The sequence below is a fragment of the Ceratotherium simum genome, chromosome 5, assembly GCF_057802395.1.
Source record: "Ceratotherium simum simum isolate JZ-2026a chromosome 5, ASM5780239v1, whole genome shotgun sequence".
Taxonomy (NCBI): Eukaryota; Metazoa; Chordata; class Mammalia; order Perissodactyla; family Rhinocerotidae; genus Ceratotherium; species Ceratotherium simum.
This window is the reverse complement of record NC_141904.1, coordinates 86,919,926-86,944,228: the sequence shown is the minus strand read 5'-3', so window position 1 is coordinate 86,944,228 and position 24,303 is coordinate 86,919,926. Positions and strand designations below refer to the sequence as shown.

General features: G+C 39.9%; 1 protein-coding gene across 1 annotated transcript in view; it reads right to left on the bottom strand.

Annotated features, from left to right (window-relative positions):
• The window catches only part of FAM194C (family with sequence similarity 149 member C), a 78,527-nt gene that overhangs the window by 41,203 nt on the left and 13,021 nt on the right, over window positions 1–24,303 (bottom strand). The window contains 2 exon segments of the mRNA XM_087431556.1: window positions 14,219–14,491; window positions 15,532–15,667. Of these exon segments, the coding sequence (XP_087287682.1) occupies window positions 14,219–14,491; window positions 15,532–15,667 (409 nt within the window).

The following is a 24,303-nucleotide window of genomic DNA, read 5'->3' as shown; positions in this document are numbered from 1 at the left end:
CTGTTCCTCACAACCATCCTTTAGTATTAATATTATCTCCATCTCATAGATGAGTAGGGTTTCCCTGCATCTGAGGTTTCCTGGGATGCAGGACTTTCAATGCCAAAACCAGGAAAGTCTCAGGCAAACCAGGATAAGTTGGTCACCCTACAGATGAGGAATACAAGGTGCAGAGAAATGATATTCCTCACAGGGAAGTGGCAGAGCCAGGATCTGAACTCTGAGGCCAGTGATATTTCTAATTCTGTCAGGCTGCCTCCCCTTTTGACTAATCTAGGAAAGCAGGCAATGTATCCTTGCTCATTGCCTCCTAAGGAAGCCCCAAAAAGCATTCGTCTTGACTAAGAGGGACATGGTATGGGCAGCTACCATCCTGTGTGCAGGAGTTTCAGAAGTACCCCAGACAGAAGAATTTCAGTGGTGGCACTGGGGTGTACACGCTTAATTATTTCCTACCAACTGATTAAAAAGAAATTAACAGATAGAATTTGTAAAAAGTAACTAAATAGAAATTCTGGAACTGAATAGTATAATAAATGAAATGAAAAATTCACTAGATGGGTTTAGCATCAGATTAGAGCAGTAGAAGAAAGAATCAGTGAGCTTGAAGATAGAGCAATTGAAATTATCCAGTCTGAGGAGCAGAAAGAAAAAAGAATGAAGAGAAATGAACAGAGCCTAAGAGACCTGTGAGAGACCATCAAGCAAACCAACATATGTATAAGAAGAGTCCCAGAAGGAGAGAACAGAGAGAAGGGAGCAGAAAGAATATTTGAAGAAATAATGGCTGAAAACTCCCCAAATTTTATGAAAGACATGAATCTACACATTCAAGAAGCTCAACAAACTACAAATAGGATAAATTCAAAGAAAGCCACACTGAGACACATTATTATCAAACTGCCAAAAGACAAAGAGAGAATCTTGAAAGCAGGAAGAGAAAAGAGATTCATCATGTACAAGGGATCCTTAATAAGATTAATGGCCAATTTCTCATCAGAAACAACGGAGACCAGAGGACACTGGGATGAAATATGTAAAGAGCTGAAAGAAAAAAGCTGTTAACCAAGAATTCTATATTGAGCAGAACCATCCTTCAAAAATGGAGAAATTAAGACTTTCCACATAAACAAAAGATGAGGAAGTTCACCACTAGCAGACCTGCTCTACAAGAAATGATAAAGGGAGTCCTTCAGGCTGAAATGAAAGGGCACTAGACAGCAATTCAAAGCTATACAAACTAAAAAAAGAACACCAGTAAAGGTAACTATATAAATAAGTATAAAAGCCACTATTATTGTATTTTTGGTTTATAATTCCTCTTTTTTTCCTATATGAATTGAAAAAAATGCATAAAATAATAATTGTATATCTATGTTAATGGCACACAATGTATATATAAAGATGTTATTTCTGATAATACCAACATAAAGGAGGAGGAATGGCGCTATATAGGAGTAGAGTTTTGTGTACTATTGAGGCTAAATTGGCATTAATTCAAACTAGTTTGTTGTCAAGTGTAATACTCAAGTGTATCAGTCTTTTGGGGCTGCCATAACTAAGTACCACAAACTGGGTGACTTGAACAGCAGAAATTTATTCTTTCGTGGTTCTGGAGGCTACAAATCTGAAATCAAGGTGTTGACAGGGCCATACTCTTGGAGGCTCTAGGGAAGACTCCTTCCTTGCCTCTTCCTAGTTTCTGGTCATTGCCAAAAACCTTTGGCATGCCTTGGTTTATATATGCATCATTATAGTCTCTGCCTCAGTCATCACATAGCCTTCTTCCCTCTGTGTGTGTCTCAGTTTTCTTATAAGGACACTAGTCATTGGATTAGGGCCCACCCTAATCCAATATGACCACATCTTAACTTAATAATTATATCTGCAAAGACACTATTTCCAAAAATGGTCACATTCTGAGGTTCCAGATGAATATACATTTTGGGGAGACACTATTCAACCCACTATACAAGGTAGCCACTAAGAAAATAACTAAAAAATATGGAGAAAAGAGAATGAGAAGGGAATCAAAATGGCATGCTACAAAAAATCAATTAAACACAAAAGAAAGTAGTAATGGAGAAATTGAGGTACAAAAAAGATATAGACACATAGAATACAAATAGCAAAATGGCAGAAGTAAAGCTTTCCATATCAGCAATCACTTTAAATACAAATGGATTAAACTTTCCAATCAAAGGGCAGAGACTGACAGACGGATTTCACAAAAAACAAACAGAGTGACATCAGCAACATGGCAGAGTGAGCTGTTCCTCTCATCTCTCCCCCTTCAAACTACAACTAAATGGACATTCATTGATCAATGGAGGATACCCACACACCACAATAGGATGCCTGAGAGAACTGCATAACTATACATCTGATGGTGGATGGACTACCCCTAGGGAGGTGATGGAGATAGGTGAGCACTCTCTGGCCCCCCAGCAGCCCTGTGACACACGTGCAATCACTCTCCCAGCTGGAGCACTCATAGCACTGCTGAGGCCTCGAGGGTAGAAGCATGCCTCAGCATGACTGTAGGAACAGGTGACAGCAGCTCTGAGCCCCTGTGTGATTGCTTTCCTGTCCAATGGGAGAACCCACAGTGCCACCATGGTCCCCAGGGAGTGGCCCAGGCTCAGACCCAGTGGGGAGGCCCCACCCACCAAGCACAATGGGTGGTGTGACCTAGGAGGAGATAGCGGCAGTACTGCACACCCAGCTGAATAAGTTCCCAGCTGCTGTGAACACCCATAGTAACGCTGTGGCCCTGAAGTGGGGAGCGCATCTTGGCAGGACTGTGGGTGCAGGCAGCAGTAGCCCTGAGCCCCTGTGTGATCACTTTCCTGTCCAGTGGGAGAGCCCACAGAGCTGCCATGGCCCCCAAGGAGTGGCCCAGGCTCGGACCCAGTGTGGACACCCCATCCATCAAGCACAACGGCTGGTGTGACCTAGGAGGAGACAACAGCGGATCTGCATACCCAAATCAATGATTTCCCTGGTGCTTCAAATGCCCACAGTACCATTACAACCCTGAATGGGGAAGCACATCTCAGTAGGACTGTGGGAGAAGGCAGCAGCAGCCCTGAGCCCCTGTGTGATTGCTTTCCCATTCAGTGGGATAGCCCACAGGACCACTGTGGTCCCAAGGAATGGCCCAGGCTTGGACACAGCTCCTCCCCTCCCCCAGTGGTGGCAGGTGGAATCTGCAACCAGATATTATCACTATGCAAAGTCACAAATTCACCCCATCAAATAGCGTGAAGAGGTATATTAATATTCCAGACCAGAAGGAAAAAGACAAACCCAGAAATCAATCCTGAAGGCACAGAAATTTACAATTTAAATGACAGAGAATTCAAAATAGCTATCACAAAAAAACTCAATGAGTTACAACAGAACTTAGAAAGACAGTTCAATGAAATCTGGAATAACTTAATGAACAAAGGGAATTCTTCACAAAAGAGATTGAAACTATAAAGAAAAACCAATCAGAAATGTTGGAGATAAAAAAAGATAATGAATGAGATAAAGAAAAATCTGGAGTCCTTAAATAACAGAGCTGATATTATGGAGAACAGAAATATCAATTTAGAGGATAGAACTATAGAAATGCTTCAGATAGAGGAGGAAAGAGAAATAAGACTAAAAAGAAATGAAGAAGTTCTCCAAGAAATATGCGACACAACTAGGAAATGCAACATAAGGATTATAGGTATTGCAGAGGGAGAACAGAGAGAGAAAGGAGCAGAGAGCTTGTTCAAAGAAATAATAGCTGAGGGCCGGCTCCGTGGCTTAGCGGTTAAGTGCGCACGCTCTGATGCTGGCGGCCCGGGTTTGGATCCCGGGCGCGCCCCAAGGCACCACTTCTCCGTCCAGCGCGAGGCCGAGTCCCACGTACAGCAACTAGAAGGATGTGAACCTATGACATACAACTATCTGCTGGGGCTTTGGGGGGAAAAATGAATAAATAAAATCTTTAAAAAAAAAAAAAAAAAAAAAAAAAAAAGGAAATAATAGCTGAGAACTTCCCAAACCTGGGGCAGGAGCTGGAATTAAAAGAAGCTAACAGATGTAAAAAGACCTTCTCCAAGGCATATAGTAGTAAAACTGGCAAAAATCAATGACAAAGAAAAAATATTAAGGGCAGCAAGGCAGAAGAAAATAACCTACAAAAGAACCATTATGAGGTTTTCAGCAGATTTCTCAGCAGAAACCCTACAGGCTAGGAGAGAGTGGAATGATATATTCAAAATTCTGAAAGACAAAAACCTTTAGCCAAGAATACTCTACCCAGCAAAAATATCCTTCAGATATGATGGAGAAATAAAAACTTTCCCAGATAAACAAAAGCTGAGGGAGTTCATCACCATAAGACCTCCCTACAAGAAATGCTCAAGAAAGCCCTCATACCTGAAAAAAAAAAAAAGAAAGGGTTTATGATTGAGCAAGGAGATAAATAGGCAAACAAAATCAGAAAATTGCAGCTCTCTTTCAGAACAGATTAGCAAACACTTAATTATAACTTTAAAGATAAAGAGAAGGAAAACATGAAAAATAAATAAAATCACTTCATTTAACCACAAACTCACAACACAAAATGGAATAAGTTGTGACAACAACAACTTAGATGGGGAAGAGGGAAGGGATAGAACCTGCTTAGACCAAAGGAATAAGAGGCTATCATAAAATGGACTATCTCATCTACAAGATCTTTTACACAAACCTTACAGTAACCACTAAACAAAAAATCAGAACAAAGACACAAATGATAAATAAAGAGGAAACTGATAAAACCATCACAGAGACCCACCAAACTGAACAGGTAGTCTGAAATACAGGGGACGAGAAACAAGGGAAATACAGAACAACAGTAAAACAAGTGATAAAATGGTAGCATTAAGCCCTCACTTATCAATAATCACTCTAAATGTAAATGGATTGAATTCTACAATCAAAAGAGACAGAGTGGTTGGAAGGATTAAAAAACAAGACCCAACAATATGCTGCCTCCAGGAAACACATCTCAGCTCTAAAGACAAACACAGGCTTAGAGTGAAGGGATGGAAGACAATACTCCAAACTAATGGCAAACAAAAGAAAGCAGGTGTTGCCATACCTATATCACACAAAATAGATTTCAAGATAAAAAATGCAATGAGAAAGGGGGGCAGTATATAATCATAAAACGGATACCCCACTAAGAGGACATAACACTTATAAATATACATGCACCTAACACAGGAGCACCAAAGTACATAAAGCAACTATTAATTGACCTAAAAGGAGACATTAACAGCAACACAATAATAGTAGGGGACCTTAACACCCCACTTTCATCAATGAATAAATCAACTGGACAGAAAGTGAACAATGAAATAATGGAACTAAATGAAAAACTAGACCAGATGGACTTACTAGATATATATAGAACACTCCATCCAAAATCAGCAGAATACATTCTTCTCAAGTGCACATGGAACATTCTCAAAGATACACCATATGTTGGGAAACAAGGCAAGCCTCAACGAATTTAAGAAGATTGAAATCATATCAAGCATGTTTTCCAACCATAATGCTATGAAACAAGAAATCAACTCCAAGAAAAAAGCTGGGAAAATGACAAACATGTGGAGACTAAACAACACGCCATTGAACAACAAATGGCTCATTCACTAAATTAAAGGAGAAATAAAAAAATATCTGGAGACAAACGAAAAATGAAAATAGACCACACCAACTCATATGGGATGCAGCAAAAGTGGTTCTAAGATGGAAATTCATAGCAATACAGGTCCACCTTAACAAACCAGAAAAATCTCAAATAAGCAATCTTAAATTACACCTAACAGAACTAGGAAAAGAACAAACAAAGCCCAAAGTCTGAAGAAGGAGAGAAATAATAAAAATTAGAGCATAAATAAATGAAATTGAAACCAAAAAAAAGCAATAAGAATCAATGAAACTAAGAGCTGGTTCTTTGAGAAGATCAACAAAATTGACAAACCCTTAGCCAGATTCATGAAGAAAAAAAGAGAGAAGGCTCAAATAAATAAAATTAGAAATGAAAGAGGAGAAATTACAGCAGATAGCACAGAAATACAAAGGATTATAAGAGAATACTATGAAAAACTATATGTCAACAAATTGGACAATCTAGAAGAAATGGATAAATTCTTAGACTCATACAACCTCCCAAAACTGAATCAAGAAGAAATAGAGAATCTGAATAGACCAATCACAAGTAAAGAGACTGAAACAGTAATCAAAAATCTCCCCAAAAATAAAAGTCCAGGACCAGATGGCTTCTTTGGAGAATTCTAGCAAACATTCAAAGGAGATTTAGTACCTATCCTTCTCAAACTACTCAAAAAAAATGAGGAAGATGAACACTTCCTAACACATTTTACAAGGCCAATAGCACCATGATCCCAAAGCCATACACACAAAGAAGGAAAACTACAGTCCAACATTGCTGATGAATGTAGATGCAAAAATCCCTAACAAAATATTGGCAAACTGAACACAGCAATACATCAAAAGGATCATACATCATGATCAAGTGGGATTTATACCAGGGACAGAGGGATGGTTCAACATCCGCAAATCAATCAATGTGATCACCACATTAACAAAAGGAGGAATAAAAACCACATGATCATGTCAATAGACGCAGAGAAAGCATTTGATTTGACAAGATCCCATATCCATTTACGACAAAAACTCTCAATAAAATGGGTATAGAAGGAAAGTACCTCAACATAATAAAAGCCATATATGACAAACCCATGGCCATCATCATACTCAATGGGGAAAAGCTGAAAGCCATCCCTCTGAGAACAGGAACAAGACAAGCATGCCCACTCACCACTCTTATTCAACATAGTACCAGAGGTTTTGGCCAGAGCAATTAGGCAAGAAAAAGAAATAAAAGGTATCCAAATTGGCAAGGAGGAAGTGAAACTCTCACTCTTTGCAGACAACATGATTTTATATATAGAAAACCCTAAAGAATCATTGGAAAGCTATTGGAAAGAATCAACAACTACAGCAAAGTTGGAGGGTACAAAATCAACTTACAAAAATCAGTTGCATTTCTACACTCAAATAATGAACTAACAGAAAGAGAATTCAAGAATACAATCCATTTACAACCACAACGAAAAGAATAAAATATCTAGGAATAAATTTAACCAAGGAGGTGAAAGACCTATAAAATGAAAACTCTAAGACATTATTATTTTTTTTTTAAGATTTTATTTATTTATTTTTCCCCCAAAGCCCCAGTACATAGTTGTCTGTCATAGCTGCACATCCTTCTAGTTGCTGTATGTGGGACGCGGCCTCAGCATGGCTGGAGGAGTGGTGCCTCGGTGCGCACCCGGGATCCGAACCCGGGCCGCCAGCAGCGGAGCGCACGCACTTAACCGCTAAGCCATGGGGCCGGCCCTCTAAGACATTATTGAAAGAAATCAGTGATGACATAAAGAAATGGAAAGATATTCCAGGCACATGGATTGGAAGGATAAACATAGTTAAAATGTCCATACTACCTAAAGCAATCTACAGGTTCAATGCAATCCCAATCAGAATCCCAATGATACTCTTAACAGAAATAGAAGAAAGAATCCCAAAATTCATATGGAACAACAAAAGATCGCATATAGCCAAAACAATCCTGAGAAAAAAGAACAACGTTGGAGGTATCACACTCCCTGAATTCAAAATATACTACAAAGCTGTAGTAATCAAAAGAGCACGGTACTGGCACAAAAACAGACACATAGATCAATGGAACAGAATTGAAAGCCTAGAAATAAAACCACACATCTATGGACAGTTAATCTTCAACAAAGGAGCCAAGAACATACAATAGAGAAAGGAAAATGTCTTCAATAAAGGTGTTTGGAAAACTGGACAGCCACATGCAAAAGAATGAAAGTGAACCATTATCCTACACCATACACAAAAATTAACTCAAAATGGATTAAAGACTTGAAGGTAAGATGTGAAACCATAAAACTCCTAGAAGAAAATACAGGCAGTACATTCTTTGACATCAGTCTTAGAAGGATCTTTTCAAATACCATATCTACTTGGGCAAGGGAAACAAAGAAAAAATAAACAAATGGGACTTCATCAGCCTGAAGAGCTTCTGCAAGGCAAAGGAAACCAGGATCAAAATGAAAAGACAACCCAGCAATTTGGAGAAAATATTTGCAAATCATATATCTGACAAGGGATTAATCTCAAAAATATATAAAGAATTCATACAACTCAACAAGAAAAAAACAAACAACACGATCAAAAAATGGGCAGAGGATATGAACAGACATTTTTCCAAAGAAGATATGTGGATGGCCAAGAGGCACATGAAAAGATGTTTAACACCACTGATCATCAGGGAAATGCAAATCAAAACTACAATGAGATATCACCCTATACCTGTCATAATGCCTATAATTACCAAGACAAAAAACAACAAATGTTGGGGAGGATGTGGAGAAAACGGACACTGTGGGAATGCAAACTGGTGCAGCCACTGTGGAAAACACTATGGAGATTCCTCAAAAACTTAAAAATAGAAGTATCATACCACCCAGCTATCCCACTACTGGGTATTTATCCAAAGAACAGGAAATCAACAATTCAAAGAGACTTACACACTCCTATGTTCACTGCAACATTATTCACAATAGCCCAGACATGGAAGCAACCCGAGTGTCCGGTGACCGATGAATGGATAAAGAAGATGTGGTATATATATACAACGGAATACTACTCAGCCATAAAAAATGACAAAATTGTCCCATTCACAACAACATGGATGGACCTTGAGGGTATGATGTTAAGCAAAATAAGCCAGACAGACAAAGATGAACACCATATGATTTCACATATATGTGGAAGATAAACAAATTCATGGGCAAAGAGAACAGATTAGTGGTTACCAGAGGGGAAGGGGGTTGGGGTTGGGCATAAGAGGTAAAGGGGCAAATATATATGATGACTGACAAATAATAATGTACAACTGAAATGTCACAATGTTATAAACTATTACAACCACAATAAAATAAAACAAACAAACAAACAAAACATGATCTGACTATATGCTGTCTACATGAGAGTCACTTTAGATCCAAGGATACAATTAGGTTGAAAGTAACAGGAGGGAAAAAGATATTCTATGCAAATAGTAACCAAAAGAGAGCAGAGGTGGATACACTGACATCAGACAAAGTAGACTTTAAGTAAAATTTTTTCACAGGAGGCAAAAGAGTCAATACCTCAAGAAGATATAACAATTATAGACATCTACACACCTAACAACAGAGCCCCAAAATATATAAATCAAAAACTGACAGAATTAAAGGAAGAAATAGTTCTACAATAACAGTCAGAGACATCACTACCTCACATTCAAAAAGGATATAACTAAACAAAAGAACAATAAAGAAACAGAGGACATGAACAACACTATACACCAACTAGATCTAACTACAGAATACCCCACCCAACAATAGCAGAATATACATTCTTTTCAAGTTCACATGGATCAATCTCTGGTATGTACAATATTTTAGGCCACAAAACAAGTCTAATAAATTTTGAAAGATTGGAACCACAGAGAAAATATCTTTTGAAAACAGAAAGAAACTAGAAATCATTGGCAGGAGGAAAGTTGGACAATTCACAAATAAGTGGAAATTAAACAGCACACTCTTAAAACAACCAATTGCTAACGAAGAAATCATAAGGGAAATCAGAAAATACTTTGAGATAAATGAAAACAAAAACCCAACATACCAAAACCTATGGGACAAAGTGAAAGCAGTACTCAGAGAGAAATTTATAGCTATAAATACCCATATTAAAAGAAAGATCTCAAATCAATAACCCAAACTTCTACCTTAGTGAATTATAAAAAGAAGAGCAAATTAAAGCTAAAGCTAGCAGAAGGAAGGAAATAGTAAAGATCAGAGCATAAAAAAACAAAATAGAGAATAGAAAGACAATCGAGACAACCAACAAAACCGAAAGTTGGTTCTTTGAAAAGATCAACATTGACAAACCTTTTAGTTAGACTGACTGACAAAAAAAGGAAGATTCAAATTCCTAAAATCAGAAATGAAAGCAGAGATGTTACTTCTGACCTTACAGAAATGGAAAAAGATCATTAGAGAACTATATGAACAATTGTACATCTACAAGTTAGATAACCTAGTGGAAAAGGACAAATTCCTATAAACACATAAAGCAAAACCGCAGGATACAAGATCAACACACAAAAATCAGTTGTCCCTCATAAACATGGGATGTCTTTCCATTCCCTTCAGTCTTCTTTAATTTATTTCAATAATATTTTGTAGTTTTCAATGTACAAGTCTTACACATCCTCTGTTACAAAGTATTCTATCCTTTTTGATGCTATTGTAAATGGCATCATTTCCCTTTCTTCATTGTATTTTTATTATTGTTGCTCATGTAGCATCTCAGATAATCTGTTGTTGGTATTCATGGATTGGAAGACCTAATGTTGTTAATGGTAATGCTCTCCAAAGTGACCTACAGCTTCAGTGCAATCCCTATCAAAATCCCATTGATCTTTTTTGAAGAAATGGAAAACTTGATCCTAAAATTCATATGGAATTCCAAGGGACCCCAAATAACCAAAATAGTCTTGAAAAAAGAACATAGTTGAAGGACTCACACTTTGTCATTTCAACACTTACTACAATAAAGCTACAATAATTGAAACTTGTGGTACTAGCACAATAATAGACAGGTAGATCAATGGAATAGAACTGTGAGTCCAAAATTAAACCCAGACATCTATGGTCAATTGATTTTCAACAAGGGTGCCAAGACTGTCCAATGGAGGAAAGAATAGTCTCTCTAACAAACGGTGCCGGGACAATTGGTGTCACATACAAAAGAATTAAGTTGGACCCTTATCTCACACTATATGCAAAAATCAACTCAAAATGGATCAAAGACCTAAATGTAAGAGCTATAACTACAAAACTCTTAGAAGAAACATAGGGGTAAACAATTGTTTCTTAGTTATGAAACTCCAAGCACAAGGAACAAAAGAAAAAATAGAAAAATTGGACTTCATCAACATTAAAAACTTTTGTACATCAAAGGACGCTACCAAGAGGGTGAAAAGACACACCACTGTCTAGAAAAAAATATTTGCAAGTCACACATCTGATATATCCACAATATATAAAGAACTTTTACAACTCAACAAGAAAAGGACAATCATAAATGAGCAAACTTGAACACACACTTCTACAAAGAAGATATACAAAGAAGGCATGTGAAGATACTCAAAATCATTAGTTATTAGGGAAATGCAAGTCAAAACCACAACAAGATATTACCTCACACCCACTAAAATGGCTGGAATTAAAAATTGGAAAATATCAAGTGTAGTCAAGGATGCGGAGAAACTGGAACCTTCACACATTGCTGGTGTGAATATAAAATGGTGCGGCCACCGCAGAAAACATTTTGGAGGCTCCTCAAAAATTAAACATAGAATTACCGTATGACCCAGTAATTCTACTCCTAGGTATACAGACCCAAAAGAACTGAAAACAGATGTGCAAACCAAAACTTCTACAAGAATGTTCATAGCAGCATTATCCACAATGGCCAACTGGTAGAAACTCTAATGTCCACAAACAAATGAACGGATAAAAAAAAAAAGTGGCATACGTATCCATACAATAGAATATTATTCAGCCACAAAAAGGAATGAAGTACTGACACCTGCTACAACACGTATGAAGCTTGAGAACTAATTATGCTAAGTGAAAGAAGCCAGACACAAAAGGCCACATGTTGTGGGATGACACTTACATGAGATGTCCCGAATAGGCAAATCCATAGGGACAGAAAGCAGACTGGTGGTTGCCAGGGCTGAGGGTAGAGGGAAACAGGAAGTGATTGCATAATGAATGTACGGTTTTTCTTGGGGTGATCATGAAAAGGCTTCGGAACTTGATAGAGGTGGTGGTTGCACAACATTGTAAATGCACTAAATGTCACTGAATTGTACAAATTAAAAGGATTGATTTTATGTTATATGAATTTCAGCCCAAATTTAAAAAAAGGAATGAAGTCTTGATGCATACTACAACATGGATGAAACTTGAAAACATGCTAAGTGAAAGAAGCCAGATACAAAAGGCCATATACTATATGATTCCATTTATATGATATATCTGGAATACATAGAGGCAAAAAGCAGATTAGCAGTTGCCAGGAACTATAGGGGTGGGAGAAATGAGGAGTGACTGATTAATAGGTATGGGGTTTCCTTTTGGGGAGATGAAAAAATCCTGGAACTAGATAGTGGTGATAGTTGTAAAACACGGTGAACGTACTTAATGCCATTGAACTGTACACTTTAAAATCGTTAAAATGGGTAAATTTTACGTTAATTGCATTTTACCATATTAAAAAAAATGCTTACCTCACAGAGTGGTTCTGAGTGATCAACAAATCCCTAAAGGAACAGTGCCGGCACACGGTGATTAAGGTTTGCTATCGAGGTGATGAGTTTGTATCTTCATATGAAAAGAGGCTTTGAGGGAAGTTTGACGGGAGAATCAGCGATTGAGGGAAGACATCCAGGAGATGCTGATAACCCAGATGAAATGAATCCTGGATGGTTGTGGACAAGTGCAAACCAATCAGGGCTCGGAGCTCTTTGGCATCCTAAGGGCAGATACACCCTTTCTACCTGAGAGCTTTGCCCAGCAATCTCGGTGAAAACAGAATCCACTGCTGAGCCTGGGGTTCCGTGGAAGCCATGAGGTGAGGGAAGTGTCCTCCAAACATTTTCTCTACTCGAGAGGGATCCAATAGCTGCACATGTGTTTTGGCCACGTGAACACAGTAAGACAGAATTTCTCCTTCAAGATCACTGGGTGCAGCTTCTTCATGTTACAATGGAAGGAAGTGCGGCCCACAGAGATGAAGACTTGTGCAGGGTCACCAAGAAGAACTGGGCCTAGAACCCAGGCCTCTTGGGACTCCCAAAGAGGAAATGCATTAATTGCCAGGGTGTGGGGTATGCCATTGTCGGGGTATGAAGCAATCATGCTGGCAGCACGGCCTGCAGATTTGGGGTGGTCCCATCCAGGCGGACCTCGGAATTCTGCGACAGGTGAGAGAACAAAGATCACACACCAGCCCACCACCTCTCTGGTCCTGCCAACAGCAACCTAATTCAGACACAGCTTCACAAGGAGCTCAGGGAGACGATCCTATTCAATGCAGTGAAGAGTCAGAAAAGGGGGAGGGGGAGCCCCATGACCCATAGCGAGCAGCAGCCGCCCTGGAAGGAGCTTGCTGTGTTCAACATCACAGGCTCTGTGGAAGCGGGGCTGAGCAGAGTGTGATGAGTGGATTCATTTACAGCCAGAGAAACAAGAGGACTCCTTTGACAAGGCGCTTCGGTTCTGAACTCCCAGTTCAGTGGCGAGGAAGCCAAATGAGGTAAGAGGGGCTGTTGCCGGGCAGTCCTGGCTGGGCAGCCTCTTTGACAGCTCAGAGACTGCCCTCTCCCCCAAAGATAGGGAACACTCAGTGCTCAGTGGTTTCATTATTAAATGAGGCCCCCTGCATCCCCCCATCCTGCTCTCTGCTGGAGGAAACAAGCCTGAAAGGCGTAAAAGGGCGCCAGAGAGAGGGGGCCCTAAACGGAGGTGAGGTGGCCCTGAACCCAAATTCTGCCACCAAATTCCTTTTGTGACACTGAATGAGTCACACCACCCATTCCTACAACAAAGCGACAGGAATGAATGGTTTAGTGTCCTTCCCTCTTGGACATCTCGTCCAACTCAGACTACAGAACGTAGAATAAGTGCTTCACTCTCTCTGGCCTCAGAGCCTTGCTGCCAAACGGGTTGGGACATCTGGAGTCTGGTCCAGCTCTCGAGCATGCTGGGGAGTGGGCAACAGGACCCCTGCAAGGAACAGAGGGGTCCAAGGTGACTTCCCGATCAGTTGCTTCCCACCCCAACATTCTCCAAAGGCAGCCTTCTCTGACCTGGACAAACTCTTAATACCCTGGAGGACCCGTCACCAAGCTTTTCTAGTCAATTGAAAAGCCAAAGTAAATACTGAGGCTTTTTCAAGCCTGGGAGTTCTCTAGGGCTGAGTTGCTGGGGAGAAAGGGTGGCACCAAAGAAAAGGATTCTAAATGAAGGAGGACTTATCATAGAAGGTGTAATGCAACTTCCTGGCCTTCTTGGGTAACCTCCACTCCTGTGAATGCTGGCTGAAGTGCAGCTGGTGGGAGGGAGACTGGTGAGGGGTGGGAGCAGAAGCCTGAGCTCCAAGAGGGTGAGAGTGATGGGAGCTCAGGGTTTGAACGTCTCCTTTCGGAGCCGTCATTGGGTGAGAGGGTAATTTTGCCCTGTAGTTGCAGAAGGAGATATTCCTCTCTTTCCATGAGGCCCTTTAGGCTTCTCTGCAGGGAAGGCGACCAACATATCTTCTAGCCATTTGGCTCCCACTCACCAGGGAGGCGCTCTACAGCCCCTCCTCTGCTCCCAAGACTCCCATCTCATTTCCCTGTCCCAAAAGTACCTGTCCCCAGCCCATCCTCTCTCATCCTTAAAGGTAGTATTTTTAGGAAGCAGTGGGAAGGCCCTGGGACCCCTCTGAGACCAGTCCTCACCCGATTTCCACCTTTAGTGCTGGGTGAGGACCTATGGAGTGGGACTGTGTGCAGAAAGAGGGCCTGGGGGGGCTGGAGGCTTTGCTCAGCCCCCAGTCCTGAGGTTACAAGGAAAGAGAGCTTTCTTCCGGAATGTCACAGTAAGGGGCAAATGGGGTGGCTGCCCTCTCCCCATGTTCTGTGGCTGCAAAAATGCTCAACGGCCCAGGGAGCCCAAGACATACATGGCTTAGATGTGACTAAGTTTTCAATCCTTTATGGCCCACAGTCTGGGCCTTCACAGAAATGTATACTAACTTGCTAGGACTTTGGAACACACAAAATCATCAACATCATTTATCACCCATGCCAATGTTTTTTGTTTGTTTTAAGAGGTGTTTCTCTTTTTGTAGGAGAATATCTGACAAACTATGTTAAGAAATAAACATTCAGGGCACAAAGGCTGTAAACTGTAAAAAGCCCCGCAAAGGGGTATCACTGGTGAGGAGGCAAAGATCGAGGACCTGGTGTCAGGCCCACCAAGCTGTGGGACCCCAGGCAATGCCTCACCCTCCTTCTCGGGTTGCCTCAGTCTCCTCATCAGCAAAATGGGCATGAATCCCATCTTCCTCATAAGGTTGTAGTGAGGACTGAAAAGGACTGTGAGTGGGAAAGGACTGGGGACATGCGTGCGTGTAAGGGACGGCGATCATCCTGTCACTGTCATTGGGGGCACTGGGTAGCCGACACTTCCTGCTCAGACACTTCTGTGATTTCCCCTTCATGCACACACAGGCAACTGGCGGCCGTGCCCTCCTCTCCCATCCACCCCCACCCACTGAGGTGCTCACGCATAGCCACGCAATTCCTGCAGCTTCCTCCAGACTTCGGGGCAGGGGTCGCTGAACTCAGTGCTGTCAGAGGTCGAGGTTCCAGCTCCTTGTTGGAGGGACGGTGTGGTTACCTCTTCTAAAGTTTTTGATTTCCCTGTAATTGGAGATGAAGAGGTTAGGGAGGGGTTTTAGAAAATGGTTTCTCCAGACGTCGTTTTCACTTGGGGGTGAGGGGCTGGGGAGAGTAGGAGAGCAGCATCCCCTGAGACTCAAAATAATTGTTTGTGCTTCCCAGGGACAGGAATCCCTGGCAGGTCACTTATAAAACAGAGACATCACTAAGCGTGTGTCCAGGAATAGACGGTATAGAGTGATGAATCCAGCTGTGTTTCCCCAAGGGCCGACTAGTTGTAGGTGGGCAGAGCACAGATGTGGCTGCCATGGACGCTGAAGTGCTTCCCTTTCTGATACCTCTGATTAAAGACAAAAAGTCTCAATTGGCTTCAACAATTGGCTTCAACACTTCTCTGACGTTGGCTAATCTCAGGCCTTCTGCAGAGGGCAGAGACTTAGACCGCAATTTTTTTTTATAACTGTGGTAAAATATACATAACTAAAATTTACCATCTTAATCTTTTTTTTTTTTTGGTGAGGAAGACTGGCCCTGAGCTAACATCTGTGCCCATCCTCCTCTACTTTGTATGCGGGATGCCACCGCAGCATGGCTTGATGAGCAGTATGTAGGCCCGTGCCTGGGACCCAAACCTGTGAACCCCAGGCCACAGAAGCAGAGGATGCGAACTTACCCCCTACACCACCAGGACGGCCCCCAAATTAATCATTTTTAAGTGTACAGTTCAGTGATATTAAATACACTCACGTTGTTGTGCAACCAGTACCACCATCCATCTCTATAACTCTTTTCAGCTTGTAAAATTAAAACTCTGTACTCCTTAACAATAACTCTCCATTCTCCACTCCCCCCATCCCCAGGCAGCAACCACTATTCTACCTTTGGTCTTTAGAATTTTGACTACTCTAAGTAGAATCATAGAGTATTTGTCTTTTTTTTAACTGGCCTATTTCATGTAGAATAATGTCCTCAAGTTTCATCCATGTTGTAGTGTGCGTCAGAATTCCCTTCCTTTTTAAGGCTAATAATATTCCATTGTATGTATAGACCACATTTTCTTGATCCATTCGTCCATTGATGGACACTTGGATGGCTTCCACATTTTAGCTATTGTGAATAATGCTGCTATGAACATGGGTGTGCAAATATCTCTTTGTGACTATGCTTTAAATTCTTTTGAGTATACACCCAGAAGTGGAATTGCTGGATCTTATGGTAATTCCATTTTAAATTTTTTGAGGAACTGCCACAGAGTATTCCACAGTGGCTGCACCATTTTACTTTCCCACGAGCAGTGTACAAGGGTTCCAATTTCTCTACAGCCCCTCCAACTCGTGTTGTTTTCTGTTTTTTTGATAGTATACATCCTACTGGGGGTGAGGTAGTATCTCATTGTAGTTTTGATTTGTCTTTCCCTAATGATTAGCCATGTTTAGCATCCTTTTGTGTGCTTATTGGCCATTTGTAAATCTTTGAGATGTGTCTATTCAAGTCCTTTGACCATTTTTGAATCAGGTTGTTTGTTTTGTTGTTGTTGAGTTTTAGAAATTCTCTATATATTCTGGATATCAATCCTTTATCAGATATATGATTTGCAAATATTCTCTCCCATTTTGTGGGCTGCCTTTCTACTCTGTGGACAGTGTCTTTTGATGCACAAATTTTTAAAATTTTCATGAAGTCTATTTTTTGTCTATTTTTTTTGTGTTGACTGTACCTTTGGTGTCATATCCAAGAAACCACTGCCAAATCCAATGTTATGAAGCTTTTCTCCTATGTTTTCTCCTAAGAGTTTTATTGTTTTAGTTCTTATACTTAAGTTCTTGATCCATTCTGAGTTATTTTTTGTATATGGTGTTAGGTTCTACATATAAGATCATATCTTCTGCAAACAGAGATAATTTTAATTCTTCCTTTCCAATTTGGATGCATTTAATTCTTTTCTTATCTAATTTCTCTGGCAGGAACTTCCGGTATTATGTTGAATAGAAATGGCGAAAGCAGGCATCTTTGCCTTGTTCCTGATCTTAGAGGAAAAGCTTTCAGTCTTTCACCATTGAGTATGATGTTTACTGTGGGCTTTCATGTATGACTCACTATGTAAAGATAATTTCCTTCTATTTTTAGCTTCTTGAGTGTTTTTATCATGAAAGGGTTTTGAATTGTCAGATGCTTTTTCTGTGTCAATTGAGATGATCATGTGGGTTTTTTTCCTTTATAGTGTTTATTATTGTATTACATTGACTGAGTTTTGTATGTTGAACCATCCTTGCATTTCAAGAATAAACCCCACTTAGTGTCATGGTGTATAATCCTTTTAATATGCTGCTGAATTCTGTCTGCTAGTATTTTGTTGAGGATTTTTGCATCAATGTTCATAAGGGCTATTGATCTGTAGTTTTCTTTTCTTGTAGTGTATTTGTCTAGTTCTGGTATCAGGATAATGCTGGCCTCACGGAATGAGTTGGGAAATGTTCTCTCTTCAATTTTTGGAAAAGTTTGAGAATGACTGGCACTAGTTCTTCTTTAAATGTTTGGTGGAATTCATTCAGGTCCAGGGCTTTCCTTTGCTGAGAAATTTTAGATTACTGATTCAATCTCCCTACTATTTATAGGTCTACTCAAATATCTATTTCTTTATGATTTAGTCTTGGTAGGTTTTGTGTTTCTAGGAATCTGTCCATTTCATGTAGGTTATCCAATGTGTAGGTGTACAACTGTTCACAGTACCCTCTTATAATCGTTTTTATTTCTGTAGAATCAGAAGTAGTATCCCCACTTTCAATTCATTTTAATAATTTGAGTCTTCTCTCTTTTTTTCTTAGTTGACCTAGCTAAAGGTTTGTCAATTGTGCTGATCTTTTTGAAGAATTGACTCTTGGTTTCATTTATTTTCTCTATTGTTTTGTCTATTCTCTATGTCATTTATCTCTGCTCTAATCTTTATTATTTCCCTCCTTATAGCTTTGGGTTTAGTTTCTTCTTCTTTTTCTAGTCCCTTAAGTTGTAAAGTCAGGCTGTTTATTTGAGATCTCTCTTGACTTTTAATGTAAGCATTTATAACTATAAATTTCTCCTTTAGTACCACTTTCCCTGCATGCCATAAGTTTTGATGTTGTGTTTTCATTTTCATTCAACTGTAAGTATTTTCTATCTCTCCTTTTGATTTCTTCTTTGATCTGTTGGTTGTTTAAGAGTGTGTTATTGTTTGTTAACAACATGGCGGAGTGAGCTCTTCCCTTTGTCTCTCCTCCTCTGATTTACAACTACATGGACATTTGTTGACCAACAGAGGATACTCACACAGTACAACCGGATGCCTGAGAGACCCAGGAAGCTATATATCTGAAGATGGATGGACTGGGTCACTGGGAAGCAGTGAAGATAGGCGAGCACTCCCCTTCCCCTCCCCAGCAGCAGTGAGCCAGGTCCTGGGTCCTCTCACAGGGCCCAGAGCTACTCTGAGGAGGTGGGGACAGACAAGACTGCAGGTTAATGCTATCCTGGCCCACAGGAACACACATCGAGGTGCCATAGCCTCACCAGTAGGAACACACCTCAGCACAACTGTAAGAAAATGCAGTGGCAGCCCTGCATGCACGCGTGTGCTTTCCTGGCCTGTGGGAACGCCCACCATGCCACCACGGCACCACCAGTGGGAATGTGCCTCCGTGCAGCTGTAAGAAAAGGTGGCAGCAGCCCTGTGGGCACACGTGAATACTTTCCCAGACAGTGGGAGTGCCCACCACGCCATCACAGCCCCACGAGTGGGAATGTACCCCAGAGCAACTGTATGAAGAGGTGTGGCAGTCTTGCACAAGCACAAATGATATCCTGGCCTGTGGGAAGGCCCACCATACCACCATGGCCCCAACACATGACCCTGGATCAGACTCTGTGAAGAAGCCCCGCCCACCAAGCACAGCAGCCAGCGTGACTATAAGTGGAGGTGGTGGCAGCCCAGCACATGTGCAAACGCTATCCTAGCTTGCTGGAGCACCCACCATACCCACACAACTTCCAGCAGATGGGGTGAGATCAGAAAGACAGCTCCTGCTTCCCCCCAGTGGTAGCAGGTGGAACCTTTGACCTGATACTACGACAAATGTGCCAGCAAAGGATTAGTTCATCAAACGCCAAGAAAAACTACAGGAACAATTCAGAGCAGAAGGAAAATGACAAGTATCCAGAAACCAACCCTGAAGTCACAGAAGTTTACAATCTAAATGACAGAGAATTCAAAATAGCTGTCATAAAGAAACTCAATGAGTTACAAGAAAACTCAGAAAGACATTTCAATGAACTCAAAGACATGAATGTTCAAAGACTTTTCAATTATTCAATGAGGAATAAAATTAATGAGAAGAAGGAATACTTCACCAAAGATACTGAAAGTATTAAAAAAATACCAAACAGGTATTCTGGATATGAAGAACACAATTAATGAGATAATAAATAATCTAGAATCCTTAAAAAATAGAGCTTACACTATGGAGGACTGAATTAGTGATTTAGAGGATAGAAATATAGAAATGCTTCAGGTGGAGGAGGAGAAAGAACTAAGTTTTTTTTTAAATGAAGGAATTTTTTGAAAAATATCTGACTCAATTAGGAGAAGCAACATAAGGATCATAGGTATTCCAGAGGGAGAAGAGAGGGAGAAAGGAGCAGAGAGCTTGTTCAAAGAGATTATAGCTGAGAACTTCCCAAACCTGGGCAAGGAACTGGACTTAAAAATACATGAATCCAATAGAACTCCTAATTACATCAATGCAAAAACATCTTCTCCAAGGCATACATTAGTAAAACTGTCAAAAATCAATGACAAAGAAAAAATATTAAGGGTAGCAAGGCAGAAGACAATAATCTACAAAGGAACCCCCCTCAGGTTTTCGGTGGGTCTCTCAGCAGAAACCTTACAGGCTAGGAGAGAATGGAATGATATATTCAAAATACTGAAAGACAGAAACTTTCAGCCAAGAATCTTCCATCCAGTGAAACTATCCTTCAGTTACGATGGAGAAATAAAAGCTTTCTCAGATAAACAAAAGCTGAGGGAGCTCATTGCCACTAGACCTCCCTTACGAGAAATGATAAAGGATCTCTCCTATCTGAAACAAAAAGGCAAAAGTCTACAAAGCTTTGAGCAAGGAGTAAATAGACAAAATCAGAAAACTACAGCTCTATATCACAACAGGTTAGCAAACACTTAACTATAACATAAAAGATAAAGGGAAGGAAGGAACCAAAAACAATTCTAAACACTTGAATTTAGTCACAAACTCACACCACAAAACAGAATAATTTGTGACAACAATAACTCAGAAGGGGAGGAGGAAAGGGATGGATCCTGCTTAGGCTAATGGAGAGAAGAGGCTATTATAAATGGACTATCTCATCTACAAGATCTCTTATAAAAACCTCACGGTAACCCCTAAACAAGAAATCAGAGCAGAGCCACAATTCATAAATAAAGAGAAAACGATCACAGAAAACCACCAACCTGAAATGGCAGTCAGAAATACAAGGGAAGAAAAACAATGGAAATATAGAACAACTCGAAACAAGAGATAAAGTGGCAGTATTAAGCCCTCATATATCAATAATCACTCTAAATGTAAATGGATTGAATTCCCCAATCAAAAGACATAGAGTAGATGGATGGATTAAAAGACAAAACCCAACAATATGCTGCCTCCAGAAACAGATCTCAGCTCTAAAGAGAAACATAGGCTTAGAGTGAAAGGATGGAAGATGATACTCCAAGCAAATTGCAAATAAAAGAAAGTAGGTGTTGCCATACTCATATCAGACAAAGCAGACTTCAAGATAGAAATGACAATGAGAGACAAAGAGGGGCAGTATATAATGATAAAAGGGACTTTCCACCAAGAGGACATAACACTTATAAATATATATATGCACTTATGAATATATATATGCTCCCAGCACAGGAGCACCAAAGTATATAAACCAACTATGAACAGACCTAAAGGAGAAATTAACAGCAACACAATAATAGTTGGGGATCTCAACACCCCACTTACATCAAGGGATAGATCATCCAGACAGAAAATCAACAAGGAAATAGTGAATTTAAATGAAACACTTGATCAGATGGACTTAATAGATACACATATAGATCATTCCATCCAAAGTGCACAAGGAACATTCTCAAAGACAGACCATATGTTGTGAAACAAAGCAAGCCTCCATAAATTTAAGAAGACTGAGATGATATAAAGCATCTCTTCTGACCATAATACTATGAAACTAGAAATCAACTACAAGAAAAAAGCTGGGAAAGCCAGAAATATGTGGAGACTAAATAACATGCTACTGAATAACCATTGGATCAATGAAGAAATCAAAGGAGAAATTAAAAAACACCTGGAGACAAATGAAAATACAACATACAAAATCTTATGGTGTACAGCAAAAGCAGTTATAAGAGGAAAATTCACAGCAATACGGGCCCACCTCAACAAACAAGAAAAATCTCAAATAAGTGGTCTTAAACTACACCTAACAGAACAAGGAAAAGAACAAACAAAGCCCAAGGAGAAGGAGGGAATAATAAAAATTATAGCACAGGGGCTGGCCCTGTGGCGTAGTGATTAAGTTCAGCAAGCTTTGCTTTGGTGGCCTTGATTTGTGGGTTCAGATCCCAGGCACGGACCTACACTACTCATCAGCCATGCTGTGGTGGTGACCCACATACAAAGTAGAGGAAGACTGGCACAGATGTTAGCTCAGGGCAAATCTTCCTCACCAAAAAAAAAAAAAAAAAAATTAGAGCAGAAATAAATGAAACAGAGACTAAAAACACAGTTGAAAGGATTAATGAAACTAAGAGCTGGTTATTTGAGAAGATAAACAAAATTGACAAACTCTTAGCCAGACTCACTAAGAAAAAAAGAGAGAAGGCCCAAATAAATAAAATTAGAAATGAAAGAAGAGAAATTACAATGGATACTGCAGAAATATGAAGGATTATAAGAGAACACTATGAAACACTATATGCCAACAATTTGGATAACCTAGAAGACATGGATAAATTCTTAGACTCATATAACCTCCCAAAACTGAATCAAGAAACAGAGAATCTGAATAGACCAATGACAAGAGATTGAAACAGTAATCAAAAACCTCCCAAAAAACAAAAGTCCAGGCCCAGATGGCTTCTCTGGAGAATTCTACCAGGCATTCAAAGAAGATTTAGTACCTATCCGTCTCAAACTATTCCAAAAAATTGAAGAAGACGGAATGATTCCTTACTCATTCTATGAGGCCAACATTACCCCAATACCAAAATCAGGAAAGGACAACACAAAGAAGTAAAATTACAGGCCAACATCCCTGACGAATACAGATGCAAAAATCCTCAACAAAATATTGGCAAACCAAATACAGTAATACATCAAAAGGATCATACACCATGATCAAGTGGGATTTACACCAGGGATGGAGGAATGGTTCAACAACTGCAAATCAATCAATGTGATACACCACATTAACAAAATGAGACATAAAAATCACATGATCATCTCAATAGATGCACAGAAAGCATCTGACGAGATCCAACATCCATTCATGGCAAAAACTTTCAATAAAATGAGTATAGAAGGAAAGTACCTCAACATAATAAAGGCCATATATGACAAACCCACAACCACCATCATACTCAATGGTGAAAAACTAAAATCCACCCCTCTGAGAACAGGAAAAAGACAAGGGTGCCCACTCTCACCACTCCTATTCAACATAGTACTGGAGGTTTTGGCTAGAGCAATTAGGCAAGAAAAAGAAATAAAAGATAATCAAATTGGAAAGGAAGAAGTGAAACTCGCTAATTGCAGATGACATGATTCTACATATAGAAAACCCTAAAGAGGGGCCAGCCCAGTGGCGTAGCAGTTAAGTTCGTGCATTCTGCTTCGGTGGGCCAGGGTTCGCTGGTTTGGATCCTGGGCGCGGACCTACTCACCACTCATCAAGCCATGCTGAGGTGGCAGCCCACATAGAAGAGCTACAACTCTACAAGTATGATACACAACTATGTACTGGGGCTTTGGGGAGAAAAAAGAAAAAAAAAAAAAGAAAACCCCAAAGAATCCATCATAAAACTATGACAAAGAATCAACAACTACAGCAAAGTTGTAGGGTACAAAATCAACTTACAAAAATCAGTTGCATTTCTCTACACTAATTACAAACTAACAGAGAACTCAAGAATACAATCCCATTTACAATTGCAACAAAAAGAATAAAATATCTAGGAATAAATTTAACCAAGGAGGTGAAAGACCTATACAATGAATTATACAATAAGATATTATTGAAAGAAATTGAAGAAGATATAAAGAAATGGAAAGATATTCCATGCTCATGGATTGGAAGAATAAACATAGTTAAAATGTCCATACTACCTAAAGCAATCTACAGATTCAATGCAATCCCAATCAGAATCCCAATGACACTCTTAACAGAAATAGAAGAAAGAATCCCAAAATTTATATGGAACAACAAAAGACCCCATTATGGTCAAAGCAATCCTGAGAAAAAAGAACAAAGCTTGGAGGCATCACAACCCCTGACTTCAAAATATACTACAAAGCTATACTAATCAAAACAGCATGGCACTGGCACAAAAACAG